The 14,792-nt window shown below is 33.1% G+C and overlaps 1 protein-coding gene across 5 annotated transcripts in view; it reads left to right on the plus strand.

Moving 5' to 3' along the window:
• CD36 (CD36 molecule (thrombospondin receptor)) overlaps positions 1-14,192 on the plus strand; it is a 60,173-nt gene extending 45,981 nt beyond the window's left edge. For 4 of the 5 annotated variants that reach the window (XM_005862925.2, XM_005862924.2, XM_005862922.2 and 1 more), the window contains 9 exons: positions 778-869; positions 3,047-3,093; positions 5,493-5,562; positions 6,671-6,858; positions 7,896-8,014; positions 8,961-9,034; positions 9,603-9,657; positions 10,483-10,647; positions 13,240-14,192. In XM_005862925.2, the coding sequence (XP_005862987.1) occupies positions 778-869; positions 3,047-3,093; positions 5,493-5,562; positions 6,671-6,858; positions 7,896-8,014; positions 8,961-9,034; positions 9,603-9,657; positions 10,483-10,647 (810 nt within the window). In that variant the 3' untranslated portion in view covers positions 13,240-14,192. Of the gene's footprint in view, positions 1-777; positions 870-3,046; positions 3,094-5,492; positions 5,563-6,670; positions 6,859-7,895; positions 8,015-8,960; positions 9,091-9,602; positions 9,658-10,482; positions 10,648-13,239 lie in introns of those variants that run through there. The other variant, XR_001361415.1, reaches the window with a different exon arrangement.
• Positions 14,193-14,792: the final 600 nt, after the last annotated feature.

Genomic DNA, 14,792 nt, shown 5'->3' on the forward strand with positions numbered 1-14,792 from the left:
GATTCAGTTATCTATTTTTTTAAATCTTTATTGTTGAAAGTATGACATATGTCCTCTTTTCCCCCATTGACCAATTATTATTACTATTATTTTCATATATTTTTATTGATTTCAGAGAGGCAGGGAGAGGGAAAGAGAGATAGAAACATCAATGATGAGAGAGAATCATTGATTGGCTGCCTCTTGCATGACTCGCACAGGACCAAATCTGCAACCTGGGCATGTGCCCTGATTGGGAATTGAACCGTGACCTCTTGGTTCATAGGTCAACTCTCAACCACTGAGATGCTGGCAAGGCCCAGTTATTATTTTTTAACTCAAATACTTGGGTAATTTTGTTTTTAATTTTGTATACCTAGTTTTTGGTGACCACTTATTAAAGATCATAATATTTAGAATACCTCTAGAAATCTGTCATTGTTCTCATAGATTTTGTTCAATATCTCCACCTCAATATAAAAGGAATAGTAATCCAAACTGTTTTACTGGCTTAATTATGAAAAAGAACACTAGAGTCTGGGTTATATCAACTTTTGATATGTTTTCTTCCTTTGTCTCAGCATCTAGCACTTATTTCTTGGAACCTTTTATATTCTATCTTTTTAACATGTTAAAGAACAAGTTTAAAACTTCAATGCCTATATATTTTAAACCATATAAAATAATTATGCATAACCAGTCTTTGAGAAATGCAAACATGAGTTAATTACATGTTTTATAACTTGGAGAGTATGTATTGTTCTAGAAATAATTTTTTCTTGGTACGTGTATTTTCAGTACAATGATACTGCAGATGGCGTTTATAAAGTTTTCAATGGAAAAGATGATGTAAGCAAAGTTGCCATAATTGACACTTACAAAGATAAAAGGTAAGTATCCAGGTAAAGTGTGTGTGTGTGTGTGTGTGTGTGTGTGTGTGTGTGTGTGTGTGTGTTTTACAAGGGAACTCTAAAGCAGGTGTTGCATAGACACCCACCTCTGCAACAGACCTGCCTCTATCTCAGCTCTGAGAATTCCTGTTCTACAGGGCATCAGCCCTTTATGTATGAAAGCTGGTTGTACTAGTGCCTCGCTGCTGAAAAGCAGCCCCAGGTTCTCTTACATGAAGAAATCCAAAGGGACTGTTTTCATTTCTGCTGTGTAACCAGCATTACAGTGCCCCATGCAATTAGATAACCACAAAATGAAAAGAGAGAAAATCAATGCATTAACTGATCATCTAGGAGACATAAAAATATGTTTCACTGGCTTTTTAAACCTGTTTGTGGAGTATATCAAACAAAAATTTTCATTCCATTGACATGACCTAATGTGTCTATAAAGATAAAAGCTTAATGAATCCATGCTAACACTTCCATGACTTTCCCCTTCAAAAACTTCTTGAAATAATTTCTACATATGATAGCTTAGCTTTTTAAAAATTCTTATCAATGAAAATACAAAATATTTTATATTTTAAGTAGTTTGTTACGTTTTAAGTAGTTTTAAAATTTGCATGTTAAACTTGGAAATAAAGAGCATGTTTCCTTTGAAGTAGTAATAGAATGTGGTATGTTCATATCGCCAGCCATGATTGTCTTTCTTTTCCTAGATCCCGCCTATTCAACTGAAATATAGGAAATTTATCATATGAGTAAACTAAGAAGAACCCTAATACATTTCAAGGCAGAAAACCTTTTCTTCTCCTTGATGTTAATAAATATGCTTTAGGCCACTTGTTTTCTGAAAAAGATCAAAGGATTCAAAATAGAAAGAGTCCTGGCCAGGTGGCTTATTTGGTTGGGGTGTCCTCCCATACACCAAGAGGTGGTGGGTTCGATTCCTTGTCAGGACACGCACCCAGGTTAGGCTTCCATCCCTGGTCTAGGAACATGCAGGAGGCAGCAGATCAATGTTTCTCTCACCTCTCTCTCTCTCTCTCTCTCTCTCTCTCTCTCTCTCTCAAAAATATTGAAAGAGATAAAATGTTTTTATTAATATAACTAACAATTTCCTCACACCTGAGTCCCAATGGAAAAATTGACAATAGTTGAGTTTTCACTACTGTGGTACTTTTTCTTCTACAGAGTCCATATTTACATGTTTTTATAGAGAAGTTTAATGGAGGAAAACAAACACTTCTAAATGCTCATTTAAGGGGAAATCACATCATTGTTTATATATCGAAGAACATGAACATTTCCTCCATTTCAATATTACAGAGAGATTTTGAGGAGAGTTGCTAAGTGCTCCTAGTTAGAGTAATAATTTCAAGATTATAATAAGGTTAATGTAACTGATCATAGCAACACTGAGCATGATTAAGAGCTTATTCTGTTTTTAAGAAGAAGCATCAACCTGCATTGATATTTCACTGGATGACATATTAAGAATAAGAAAAAAGTTTTTCTATCACCAAAAAGTGGCTGAGGATACAGAAAAACTATTACTACTATGTTTTTTTATTGTATATATCTTATCTAGACAGGAGAGTATAAATTAATAAACTCTGTCCTACTTTAATGCCAGATCATGCAAGAACTAAAAGGGGGGCTATAAATTGGTTAACTACATGTTTCCAATCTCTATTAATCAAACATCTGCTTCTCTTTCTTTCCTCCTCCCCATTACCCTCTCCTCTCATACTGAGCTCACATCAGTTACCCACTGAATATTTTTTCTTCTATTCAGTTTGAGTACTCAACATACTACCAAATAATTTATTTCTCCCATTGGAAAAAAATATCTCCTAAGCAGAGATCTAAATTTCTGGTCAACGTTTCTCAATTTCCTTTTTTCAGACTGGTGTCTATTCCAAATTGTTTCTATGTAAACAGTTTTATTTTGTAATCTGGCTACTTAATGGTATCAGGCACTTAATTTATTTCAACAAGATGAAAGCTTCAAAGAAAATATGGACTGAAGGAGTTACAACATTTCTTGAATTTAGCATTTGTCATGTCTAATCTTTATTTTAGCAATATTGCATCATAATAGACAAAGTAACATAAGAAAGGTGCTCTTGAAATGAGAATGTTTGTTCATTTTCTTTCTTTTTATTCCTAAGGACTCTCGGCTATTGGCCAAGTTATTGTGACATGGTCAATGGTACAGGTAAGAGCATTTTTCTTGGCAGTAATCACAATGAACCCACCTCCCTCTCTCCCACAAATCCACCATCATACCTAGAGGATTCTGAAGGGGAGAGTATATGTTTACCTGTCTTTATACCCCCAGAACATAATTCAGAGTCTCTACTCTTTTACAGGTTTAGTAAATATCTGCTTAATGTGATAGGATTTCTGAAGACTAAGCATCAAGGATTGGCCTTTATTGAGTTACTAGGAAAATGTTTGCTTTGTAAAAGCTTTACTTAATGAACTGCCTTCCTGACAATAGAAGTAATGGATTAAAAAACTTAGAGAAGGAGCTACTATTCACATCCTTTGTAAATACTGTACAGATAATAATTTAAAATTAAAAAAATAAAAAATATCAAGGTAATTACAAAAGGTGACCCATGGCTCGAAGTAAGGTTTCAAGCTGAGGTAGGATTGATAGAGTTGCAAGACAGAGCTGTCTATTTGAATAAGGTGGTCAGAATGAGAGAGAAAATAGCAACAAAAACAAGGTTAGGTGTCTACTAACCATGAAAAATGTATGCAAAGATGAAAATTCTGAATAAGATTTGGGAAAAACACAGGACTATGAACTTATAGTATGGTTAGAACTGGCTGATTGTACTCCTTGAAGAAAAACAAAGTACACATATACCTATTAATTTAAGAATTAAGATTTTAAAGAGCAAGAGGAATCAAACATCATGAGTAATTAAAACAGAGGTGGGCTTTCAACAACTAAGAAGTAGAGGCAGGAGAATGATGTTTGCAAAGTTGGTGAGGCAATACCCTGCAGGAAAACGGTATAATAAAGATGAAGAACTTTAGATACAAAATTATGCAAAAAAATAGGTAATAAAGAGGAATACCAAAGTGTTGTTGACTTTGGCATTTTTTATTTAATTTTGTTATCACTCCCTTATAGAACAACAGAACAAACATGGGTTTGATTGGTAATGCTTTGAGCCATGAGGGTGGATGAAAGGAAAAAAGAAAAATAAATAAATTCCTTTCTAAGTAAAGCGTTTCTGCAAATCAATTGTAAAGTGTCTCAATACCACTAGCTCTAGTAATTGCATAAGCATAATACTTCAGTCCTTAGGTGCAGAGTGAAAGGCACTGTGCTGTTCCTAAGTACTGATGGGTTCTTTATGAGTCTAGAAAAAAAAAGTATTAAACATTTCTGTCCAAAGCTAAGAAGTAGAGAAGCTTTAAAAGAGGAGCTAGGATATTTAATAATGACAATAGTATAAATATATGAGAAACTGGTATGAAATTACAAGATCTAAGAGGAAAACAGAAATAAAAAAAAAAACAGGAGCAGAGGTAGGTTGGACAGGATAGGGGACTCTGCTATGGTCCCTGTAAGACAGATTTTTGGTCACGAAACAGAAAAAGTTGCAATGTGTTTTCATCACAACTTAAAAAGGCTTCCTCTGCCTTCTTCAGGAAGTTGGAAGAGATGTAAAATGAAAGTATTAATGTACATTTGAATGCTTTTTTTAATACCCTGCTAATATCAGCTATCTAGTTGTTGGTATGATTATGATGTAAGCTTCAGTGATATTTCAGATAATGATTTTTAAATCTTTTCAATGTTCTTTTTCATTAATGGTTAAGACTTGGTAAGACAGTTGTAGGCAATGCCCATTCAGTGACCTATTTGGGGAGTTTAAGCTAATCTGCAATATTCAGTTCCTTAATGGCAGGATCAAGTTCATTGTGATCTTCTGTTACATTTTACTTATCACAAGAGTATAAGTGAAAGGTAATAAGATTACAAGGTTGGAGACTTACCAGAAAAATAACCTAGAATTCATAATTGAAGGATGGGTCTTATCATTATAGATAAAAACATTCAGTGGTGGCTCAGTTTTGGTGATATTCTTTTAAGGAGCAAATGGAGGAGTTATCTCATTATTTCTTCATATATCCAGAGTGTGCCATGGATCATGACCACAGCAGAAATTCAATAAATTCAAAAAATGCTCTTTTTAGTTTGATGGATATGTTTTCAAACCATTTGCAAGAAATTCTTAGTGAGAGGACTTTAAAAAATGATTTCAATAATATTAGTCAGCCATTAGAGCAGATGAATGAATCACTATCAAAAGTACAATGCAAACTGAAAAGGAATGCTAAATCAATTTCATGCTAAAAAAAAAAAAGTGCCACTCTACTACATGTTTAAATGACAATATTTTGGGTATATTGGGTTAAATAAAACATACCTGTTTTGTTTTACTTTTAAAATTGTGGCTGCTAGAGAATTTTAAAGCTACAGATACAATTGACATTACTATTTCTAGTGACCATGCTGGAATAGAGATTTCTACATTCTTCTAGGACACACATGACATCTAATCACTTGACACTGGCTTAATTTTTAAACAGATGCAGCCTCATTTCCTCCTTTTGTTGAGAAGACCCGGATACTGCAATTCTTCTCCTCTGACATTTGCAGGTAAGACAAAGACACATACATTTCTGTGAGTCAGAAAATTTTCCCATGTAACAAAACACAGGCCAAGAAGCTCATACTTAATGTTATTTGAGAAAAATAAAATACACGTAGTGAAACTTTTCTTCATTTAGTAAGAATAAATATGACAGTCATAATATATTTATCAATGCTTTTAAAAAAAAGTAAAGGATGTAGAAAGATATTTTACATAGTATAAATCATTCTCTTCTTGTTATGTCTAAGCAAGAACTCTTTCTTTCTTTTACTAAACTTGCATTATATTTAATAGTAGTCAAGTCTATCCTTCTATGCCCAATTTTTCTAAGATGTCCAGAGAAGGTGATGTCACTGTCACAGAACTATGTTAATTAATGTGTTCTACCTCCCCTACAGCATCTTTTCCAATTGATGGGGCCTAGTAGATACCACACGGCATTAGAACCCACACCAATATGCTTGAATCCTAACCCTGTTCCCAAAGGCTGTGTGGTTGTGAGCAGTATTTAATATCTCTGAATCTTTTCCTTATCTGTAAAATTGAAAAGAGCAGTGTTTCTTCCTAGAGAGTTATCTGGGGATTGGAAGAAATATTTATTGAGCCCCAGCACATTACCAAGATTATGGTGGACACTTGGTAAATGATGGAGGTATAGGATACAGTATATTAAGCTCACATGCACACACTTACAAGTAAGTGGTCTTTCTCTTCATGACTGTTTTGAAAGACAGGTATTTTATTTTTATTTTATTGAAGTGGGCACACACAAAAAAGTATTTGAGGCAGTCATATAAATAGTTAATCTATGAAGGAAATAAACTGAAAAAAATGTCTTTAGTATCAATACACCATGGTACTTCACAAGCAAAAATTATTCTTAGAAGGTTTTGAAAATAAAGGTAAGGATAGCTCATACTCAGGTATTGAGTTCTGATATGCCTTAAAATTTTATAAGGATTTGTTTTCCCTAAAAATTAAGCAATAATTCTGATAAGAGTATATTAGATTTTCCAAGTTAGAGTAAGAATATAAATCTAAAACTAAGAAAAAATGAATCTCTGGAATATAGTTCAGATCCCTGGAATGAAGCTCTCTTTTCTCTGTGTTTAGGTCCATCTATGCTGTGTTTGGAGCCGAACTTGATCTGAAAGGAATTTCTGTGTTTAGATTTATTCTTCCACCCAAGGCCTTTGCATCTCCAATTCAAAATCCAGAAAACCATTGTTTCTGCACAGACCCAGAGATCTCAAATAATTGTACATTTTATGGTTTGCTAGACATTAGCAAGTGCAAAGAAGGTGAGTAAATGTTCTCAGTATTACAGTTCATGTTGTAATTTGCAGTGTTCTTTAAAATGTAACCTTTACCCAGGATCCCTTTGACCAAAAATTTAAAGTGAGAAAGCAATAAGGACAGAAAGTAAGGGTGATGGTAGGAAATTTTTGTGTGTTTTTTTGTATTGTGTTCAAAGTCCTAATTGTGTTTCAGTGCTGCATAGGTTAGTTATTAGTCAATGAAATCATACTAGTATTTCTCTGTGTTACTTAAGGAAAATGTCTAGGCTCTTTTCCATTTATTATTATTATTATTATTATTATTATGCTTCTCATTGTCATTTTGAGTTGTATGGGTTCCTTGTATATTTTAGATTTTGGCATATTAACTACTTATTGGATATCTAGTCTGCAAATATTTTCTCCCATTCCACTTAGCCTTATTATTGTTATGGTTGTTATTGTTGTTGTTTCTTTTGCCATATAGAATCCTGGTGCTCCTTTTACATTTAGGGTAAAAGGAAAATAATTCCCAGAATACTATGAGCATTTCAACTTATCTATCTGCCATTTTTTCTTTCTTTGAAAATAGTAAATAAAAATAAGTATATTTTCAGTGTGTCTCTGAAACAAAGGCTGACTTACACACAATTTGTGGTCTGTCTTGGTTTGCTCACTTTCTTCATATTGGAGTGGTGAGAATAAAGAAAGAAAAAACCTCTTAATTAATACTCAGTTCATAGATATATTACTACCTAAAACAAAAACATATGTGATTATAACTGTGTTCAGCAGCTAAACCTTACATATTAAAAATTAATACGTAAGGCATAAACAACAGAATCAACTGACTGGTTAGTAAAATAATGGAGAATTTTGTTATTTTATTTGTACAGTAGCAATCAGATGTTATAATTCTCCCTCACCCTCATCCTCCAAAATTAGTGTTCAAACCCAGCTATGCATTTTTTTAAATTTTTAAAGATTTATTTTCAAAGAATCTTTTTTTAGTGTTATGTGAAATATTTATCCCCAATTATCTTCCTAAAACTTGTTTTCAGGAAAACCTGTGATCATTTCACTTCCTCATTTCCTACATGCCACTCCTGAAATTAGAGAAACTATTGAAGGCTTACATCCAGATGAAGAAGAACACAGCACATTCTTAGATGTTGAACCTGTAAGCAAATATACTATTGATCTGCCTTGTTTAATATTGTGTTTTTTTAATTAACTTAAAGAAAAAAATAAATTCTCTCCTTGTCAATTACATTTATTGATCATATTTATTGATAAATTACTTTTATTTCAATGAAAATTACATTGATTTTTTCTATTACTTTATGAAATATCAAGGTAACAATTTTAGTTTTTAAGAATATGGAACTTGTTAAGCATTTTTAATGGATCATGGGTCAGGAATACTAGTGATGGGAATGATTCTAATCATTGCTTATATGAAGAAACCCTTTATATTATATTATGAGGGATAAAAGGAGATTTTATAGGTATATGTGAATTGGGGGCTAGATCTATTATATTTAGTGTCACGAAAAATTTATAAAAATCTTATAAGCACAACAGTTTTAATTATTTTACTGTTCTACTTTTCAAAAATTTAATGGAATGCCAGAATTTTAGTAGCAATTTTTATTTTATTTCAATAATGATAGTAGTATGATTAAACTGAAGATATATGAATTATGACTGAATATATATTTGACCTTGCATAGTTTAGGAACTATATAAACTGTATATGCTTTTATGTTTTAGTACTGTTATATCATTGTTGATTCCCCAAAACCATTTCTGGTAAACATCATAAACGTAGCTAAAACCTTGACATTAGAGTAGGCAAAAAAATTATATGTGTGTGTACATGTATATGCATGTGTGCTTGCATGTATATGCATGCACATACATATATGCATATTCACATAATGCAACTATAGATAGTTATGTAGGAAATATTTAACATGTCCAATTACTAACTTAATAAATACACAAGTTTCAAGTAGAACAGATTCACCTTAAGTTCTATATAACATTACAAATTAATGTTGGCTATTATAAAAGAATGTTTTCCAACGAAGTTAAAAATAATTTTAATTTGTTCCTTTTTTTAGATAACTGGATTCACTTTACAATTTGCAAAACGGTTGCAAGTCAACATATTGGTCAAGCCATCAAAAAAAATTGAGTGAGTCTCTTGACCAAGGTTATCTTTACATGCTTTTAGTATTTTCTTGTAAGAATGTGAGTAAATCTATAAAAGTAAGTGAAAATAATATAAAACTTCAACTTCTCTTTGGCTTGACTATATTATATAATAATTATTAAATGCTTATAACTTTCATTTGTAATTTAGAAGTACATCTGTTGTTCACTGAAGTGAATTTATATATAGTTTGGAATGTTTTAAAGTATTAGGTGGCATCTCACATTTTGCTTACTCTCCAAATATTTCTATGACAATAATTTCCAAAATTCATATTTTACTTTCCTGAGTAGAATTTGTTTAAAGGAAAAATCTGTGTTTAGAAAGAGTCAATCAATTATAAATCTGTTATGAAGGCTTTTAGAACAGAAGATACCTGAGAGACAACCATATTAAAACCTAAATGATTCATTACAGGGAACAAAAATCAAGGAACTTAACCAAGTTGCAAGAGTAACTAATTTCTGAATATTTATTGACACTGGTAATTACTAAAATTTCTGTCCTATATGTGTAATATATTTTCATAATTTTTAAATGTATATTACAGGGTTTTAAAGCGTCTGACTAGGAACTACATTGTGCCTATTCTTTGGCTTAATGAGGTTAGTATTTTTATCTATTAGTATTAAAAGCAATAAACTTCTTTGTATATAAAAATACTTTTGACATTTTAAAATTGAATATACCTTTAATGTATATTGGAGGTTGTATGTGTTTTCATTGTTCATATAGATGAGTTTACATAATATTAATTATAGCTATTTGAGAGAACCAAACCAAATAGAAATATCAAGTTTGTCTTAATTTATCATTTTAGATTATTTTCAAAATGCATCTGTTAAACATTTTTTCTTGTCATATGTTTGTGTTAGAGAGAGTCATTCACATATCTAACTTCAAATAATTCAAGGCTCACTGAATATTATAGTTAATAAAAGCCAACCAAGCTTACAAAAGCCAGGTTAAAGCAGTTGTAGATAATCTATCCTATTGCCTGACAAGATATTTTTTGTGTAAACCATGGAATTATGGAATTGATTAGCCACAGAATTAGGAAATGCATCAAGTCTTCATAGGGAATTAAATAGTTGACCCTTGCCATTTTCCTATGTCACTAGGAAAATCACTTTGGAAAATTGTGAACGATTTTGGTAAGACAGTTTTAAAGATCAACGGAGCTAGCATATTGAAGAGTGCCAGATAACATGTCTAAAGGGAAGTGGGTTATATTTCACTCTGTATTCTACCTTGGCATATATTGCCTCCTTGAACATGCAAAGGGAATTTCATTGGCTTGTCTTACAGATACAGATGACTAATACTTATATAGATGTTTGGGGGGGAAAGAGTGATACGTAAGTGGAGGATTTTAAGTATTTTGCTCTAATGATCTACGCAAATAATGCTAATTATTAACTTGATTACAGACTGGTACCATTGGCGATGAGAAGGCAGAAATGTTTAAAAACCAAGTGACTGGAAAAATAAAGCTCCTTGGCATTGTAGAAATGACCTTGCTCGGTGTTGGTGTGGTGCTATTTGTTGCCTTTATGATCTCATATTGTGCATGCAGATCAATGAGAACAAAATAAGTAAGTATATACAAAAATATAAATATATGTTTGTATACTACTTTAGTAATATTAGTTCATATGTTACTTTTTTGCATTTTATCAAAGAGGGGTTATAAGTTATTTTGTAACTCCTTCTGGACATGTCTAGCCAATTATTGTTTTTAAATACATTCTTGAAGTTTTGAGATACTTAATGTAAATGAAGACATAAATGAAGACTGAGGAAATAAAGGCCCATAAATCTCAAGCAGATCACTAGATTCCATCTTTATTTCTGAGAGGAAAGGGATAAGAGATAATTTTCAACTTTGAAAAGTTAGTACATAGATAGCTTTTTTGCAGAATTCTGACTTCATTTATCGATTATTTCTAGTTATGTTTTTAAAAAATAAAAAATAATTTAGCATATTGATTAGGAAAGGTTATGTAAAATTGAAAATAGTAGATATTTGGAGAGATTGAAATGTATAAGGGAAAAGAAAATAAAAAGAGAAATTAAATAAGCTAGAAATTAAAAAGAGACTAAAAACTTGATAATAAATGGTAGAGATAAAATATGCCTTTAAAATAAATACTGCATTAAAATGAAATTTAAAATGAAGATAACATTACTATAAATACAGGATTGCTTCACAGACATGCTGGCCATACATTGTCCAATATCAGGGTGTGTTCCCTAGATGCTTAATGTGGAAGCAGGATTAACAATTAAAATTCATGAGCTAAAATTGAAATATAACAGTAAAAGAGAATAGGAGAAAGTCATGTTCAACACAGTAAAACCAAATTACTCAGGGTTTAGAGGGAATATCATGTAAATGTGGACATTTGCGTTTTAGCAGAACTCCAGAGGTGGTCAGGCCTCTGGTTTAGTTATTAGATAGTGTCTGTGTCCCCTTGCACATAAATAGGAATGAGTGCCTGATCCTATCGTCCCTAAGTGGAAGCCTTTCTGTAATCACTATAGGTGCCACTGGTGTAGTCTTTGGGGGAGAATTTTTCACTTCATCCATAATTCTCATCAGCCTTTCCTTCCCAGGCGCATTAAAAAAAAAAAGATAAAAGCAATACACTTGCTTTAAAATCACAACTTTAAAACGAGTTTTCTTATTTTACTTTCAATCAGACTGTTGACCCTAATCTGTCTTAAATACAGATTCTGGTGCTGCCACTGATAACTATTTAGCTTTTACTATGTGCCAAGATCATGCTAAATCTGTAATATGTACTATCACATTGAATCCCTAATACAATTTCATGAGTTTCTAATAGCCGGGGATTCATCAGCATCTGTTCTATCTTCTGCAGACACTCCAGAACATTGTAAATTTTAACAGTGCAGAATTGTCCATTTTCCAAAGTGTGAACCAGTCAAATTGATAATTTTTTAAGTGGAATTTTCAGAACACTGTTTCTGTGTGTGTGTGTGTGTGTGTGTGTGTGTGTGTGTGTGTGTGTGATTGAGTGCTTGTGTCTAGAAAGGTAACCCAATCTTTTGTTTTGATCATGTTTGGCACTATTTAGTCACTGAAAAGAAGGCTGAACAATTATGGCCACAATCTATTTGGATAGGATGTATTCAAAATGACAGTATAATATATTCACATTATAATAAATAAGGGAAATATTGCATCACTGTTAAGACCATTAGTCCAATAACAAACATGTTATGATTAAACCAAGATAGTCATATAACCATTTATATAATAGAGATAAAAATAACCCATTGAAAAACAAACAAATAAAACAAAACAAAAACTTGTTCTGGTGGAAAAGCATGCTTTCAAAAGAAAGTATAGTAGTTAAAAGTTTTTATTTTAACAAGTATTCTCTCTTAAAATTATATAATAAATTTTATCACTGCTCAGTGAGCCCTGAATGTCAAATTCCTTGGATCTCTATGTGGCCAAATTAGGGTAAAGGATTGAAAACTCTCTAGAGCATCTCTGTCAACAAATATATTTGTTTTCTTTACCCTTAACTGTTTTGAGGAAAAGTGGCTGGTATTTATAAAACTATATGCCTTTCTCTTACAAATAGAGAAAAAGATTTTCTTTGTAGATTATTTGATTTATTAGATTTAGAAGAATCACAGGAGATGTAGATTTCCTTAAACAAGCCTCAGTTTTTAATATTATAAAATTATGCCTTTGGGAAGATTTGTAAGCAATTGGAAAAACAGAAGATAGATTTACAAAAGGAAATAAAATATAAGATGGTGGAGCTGAAGAGTGGCTTTATTCAACGGATCACAAAGAGCACAAGCAAATAGTCCCTTCGAAAAGAATAGAATAGTATAGACACCTCCAAATGGGAGATGGCCTGAAGGGAGAGCCAAGAGTAGAAATGCTTGCCCAGAGCAGATTCATTGGTGAGCAATCCTTACCTGGCTACATGCGGGTCTTTAGAATTGGAAAGCTTATCCTTCTTGAATGGGAATATGCATTGTCTTACTATATAGTCCACCGGAGAGCTTTGCTCTGCAGCTTAACAAATTATGCTGAATAACAAAAAGTAGGATATTTTGGATATATAAAATTTGAGTATTACCTGTTTTATTTTTTTTTCCACTGCTTCCTGATAAACAGTAACATTTCTTCTACTTTCTAGACAGCAAATGAATTTTTACATTTATGTACCAGCAACATCAAGACCTTTGTGAATACTGACCTACAAATGAAGATTTAATACGCTTTATTTTTTCAAAACATACCTAATCTTATAGTTGATGAAATGGTGGCACTATTCATTTTTGCAATAAGCAGCAATACAATTCTAACGATTATTAAGATGTCATTAAAATCCATAATCTGAACAAGTAACCAGCACCTTTTAAAATTCATCTTGTGCACAGTTTCTACGGACCAGGTTCTAGCATGGACAAATTATTTTTATTTGGTGCTGATTCACTAATTGATTCCCTGGTGACAAATTCAGCAGAGGAGTGGACATTCTAAACAAATTCTGGACCCTGAACTCTTCTCTTTCTCATCAAGGGAAGACAGCATCATTCTCGGCAGTGTCCCTGTTCCGTAGCAACAGACCCCAGGACTGTCAGTACATTGCATTTCATGAGCATCATTATTTTGAAAGACATTTAAGAATGGAAAATAAATGATTAGCCTGTGCGTTATTTATTATATGTTACCTAAATCTCCTTCTCTATGGGATTCTTTGCATAGCAACAGCAGGCATTATAATTATGGTCTTACTTTATAACAATATGGGCTTCTATTTTTAACACTGATTATGCAGACGGGAGTCATTGGTAGCACATTTTGGCTCTCCATATTAAGGTCTTTGTAATTTTCCACATTCTGCAGCTCTTCTGGAAATCTGAGTTGATTATGATCTTTCTACTCAGTTACATACAACTTATGCTTCATGACTTCAGAATGCTGTCCTAGTATGAAAATATGTAAATGAGAATAAAGGAATTAATGTATGAACGATGACAAAGAAGAGAATGCATTAATAGTTATTTGTTGTAATCATTTTTGCTTTCATTGTCACCTCAGACAGAATGATTTCAACCATTAAAAGACATTCTTACTTAAACTCCTGCACTTTGCCTAGTTCCTCTTGTGTCACAAAACATTTACCCCAATTTTCTGTTTAAAGTATTTTCTTTGAATCCATATTTCTTTGTGAATCCATATTTCCTTCTGAAATATTCTTTCTAATTCAATACTGACACTTTGTCCTAGCCTAATTTTTGAGTCATTTAGAAGACAACCAAAAGATATTTGGTTTAATTCTTTATAGCAGCATGACTTAAGTTCTAGACTGGGAAAGATTTCTTTTTTATTAGACCTACTAGAGGCCCAGTGCATGAATTCGTGCACAGGTGGGGCCCAGCTGGCCCACCCCGATCTGGGCCCGATCAGGGCTGGGCTGGCTGGGGGAAGGGGCCACGGGCGATTGGCCAGCGGGCCCCACCTTTGATTGAGGTTGGGGGCCAATTGGGGGCAGGGCTGGCCATGGGGAGGGGCTGTGGGCAATGGGCCAGCCAGCCCCGCCCCCGAATGGGGTGGGGAGTGCCGATCAGGAGCCAGTGGCATGGGGGAGGGGCCATGGGTGGTTGGCCGGCTGGCTCTGCCCCTGATCAGGGTTGGGGGGCTGATCTGGGGTGGGGCTGGGTGGGGGGAGGGGCTGCAGGAGAT

The sequence above is a fragment of the Myotis brandtii genome, unplaced genomic scaffold (genome assembly GCF_000412655.1).
Source record: "Myotis brandtii unplaced genomic scaffold, ASM41265v1 scaffold17, whole genome shotgun sequence".
Classification (NCBI taxonomy): domain Eukaryota; kingdom Metazoa; phylum Chordata; class Mammalia; order Chiroptera; family Vespertilionidae; genus Myotis; species Myotis brandtii.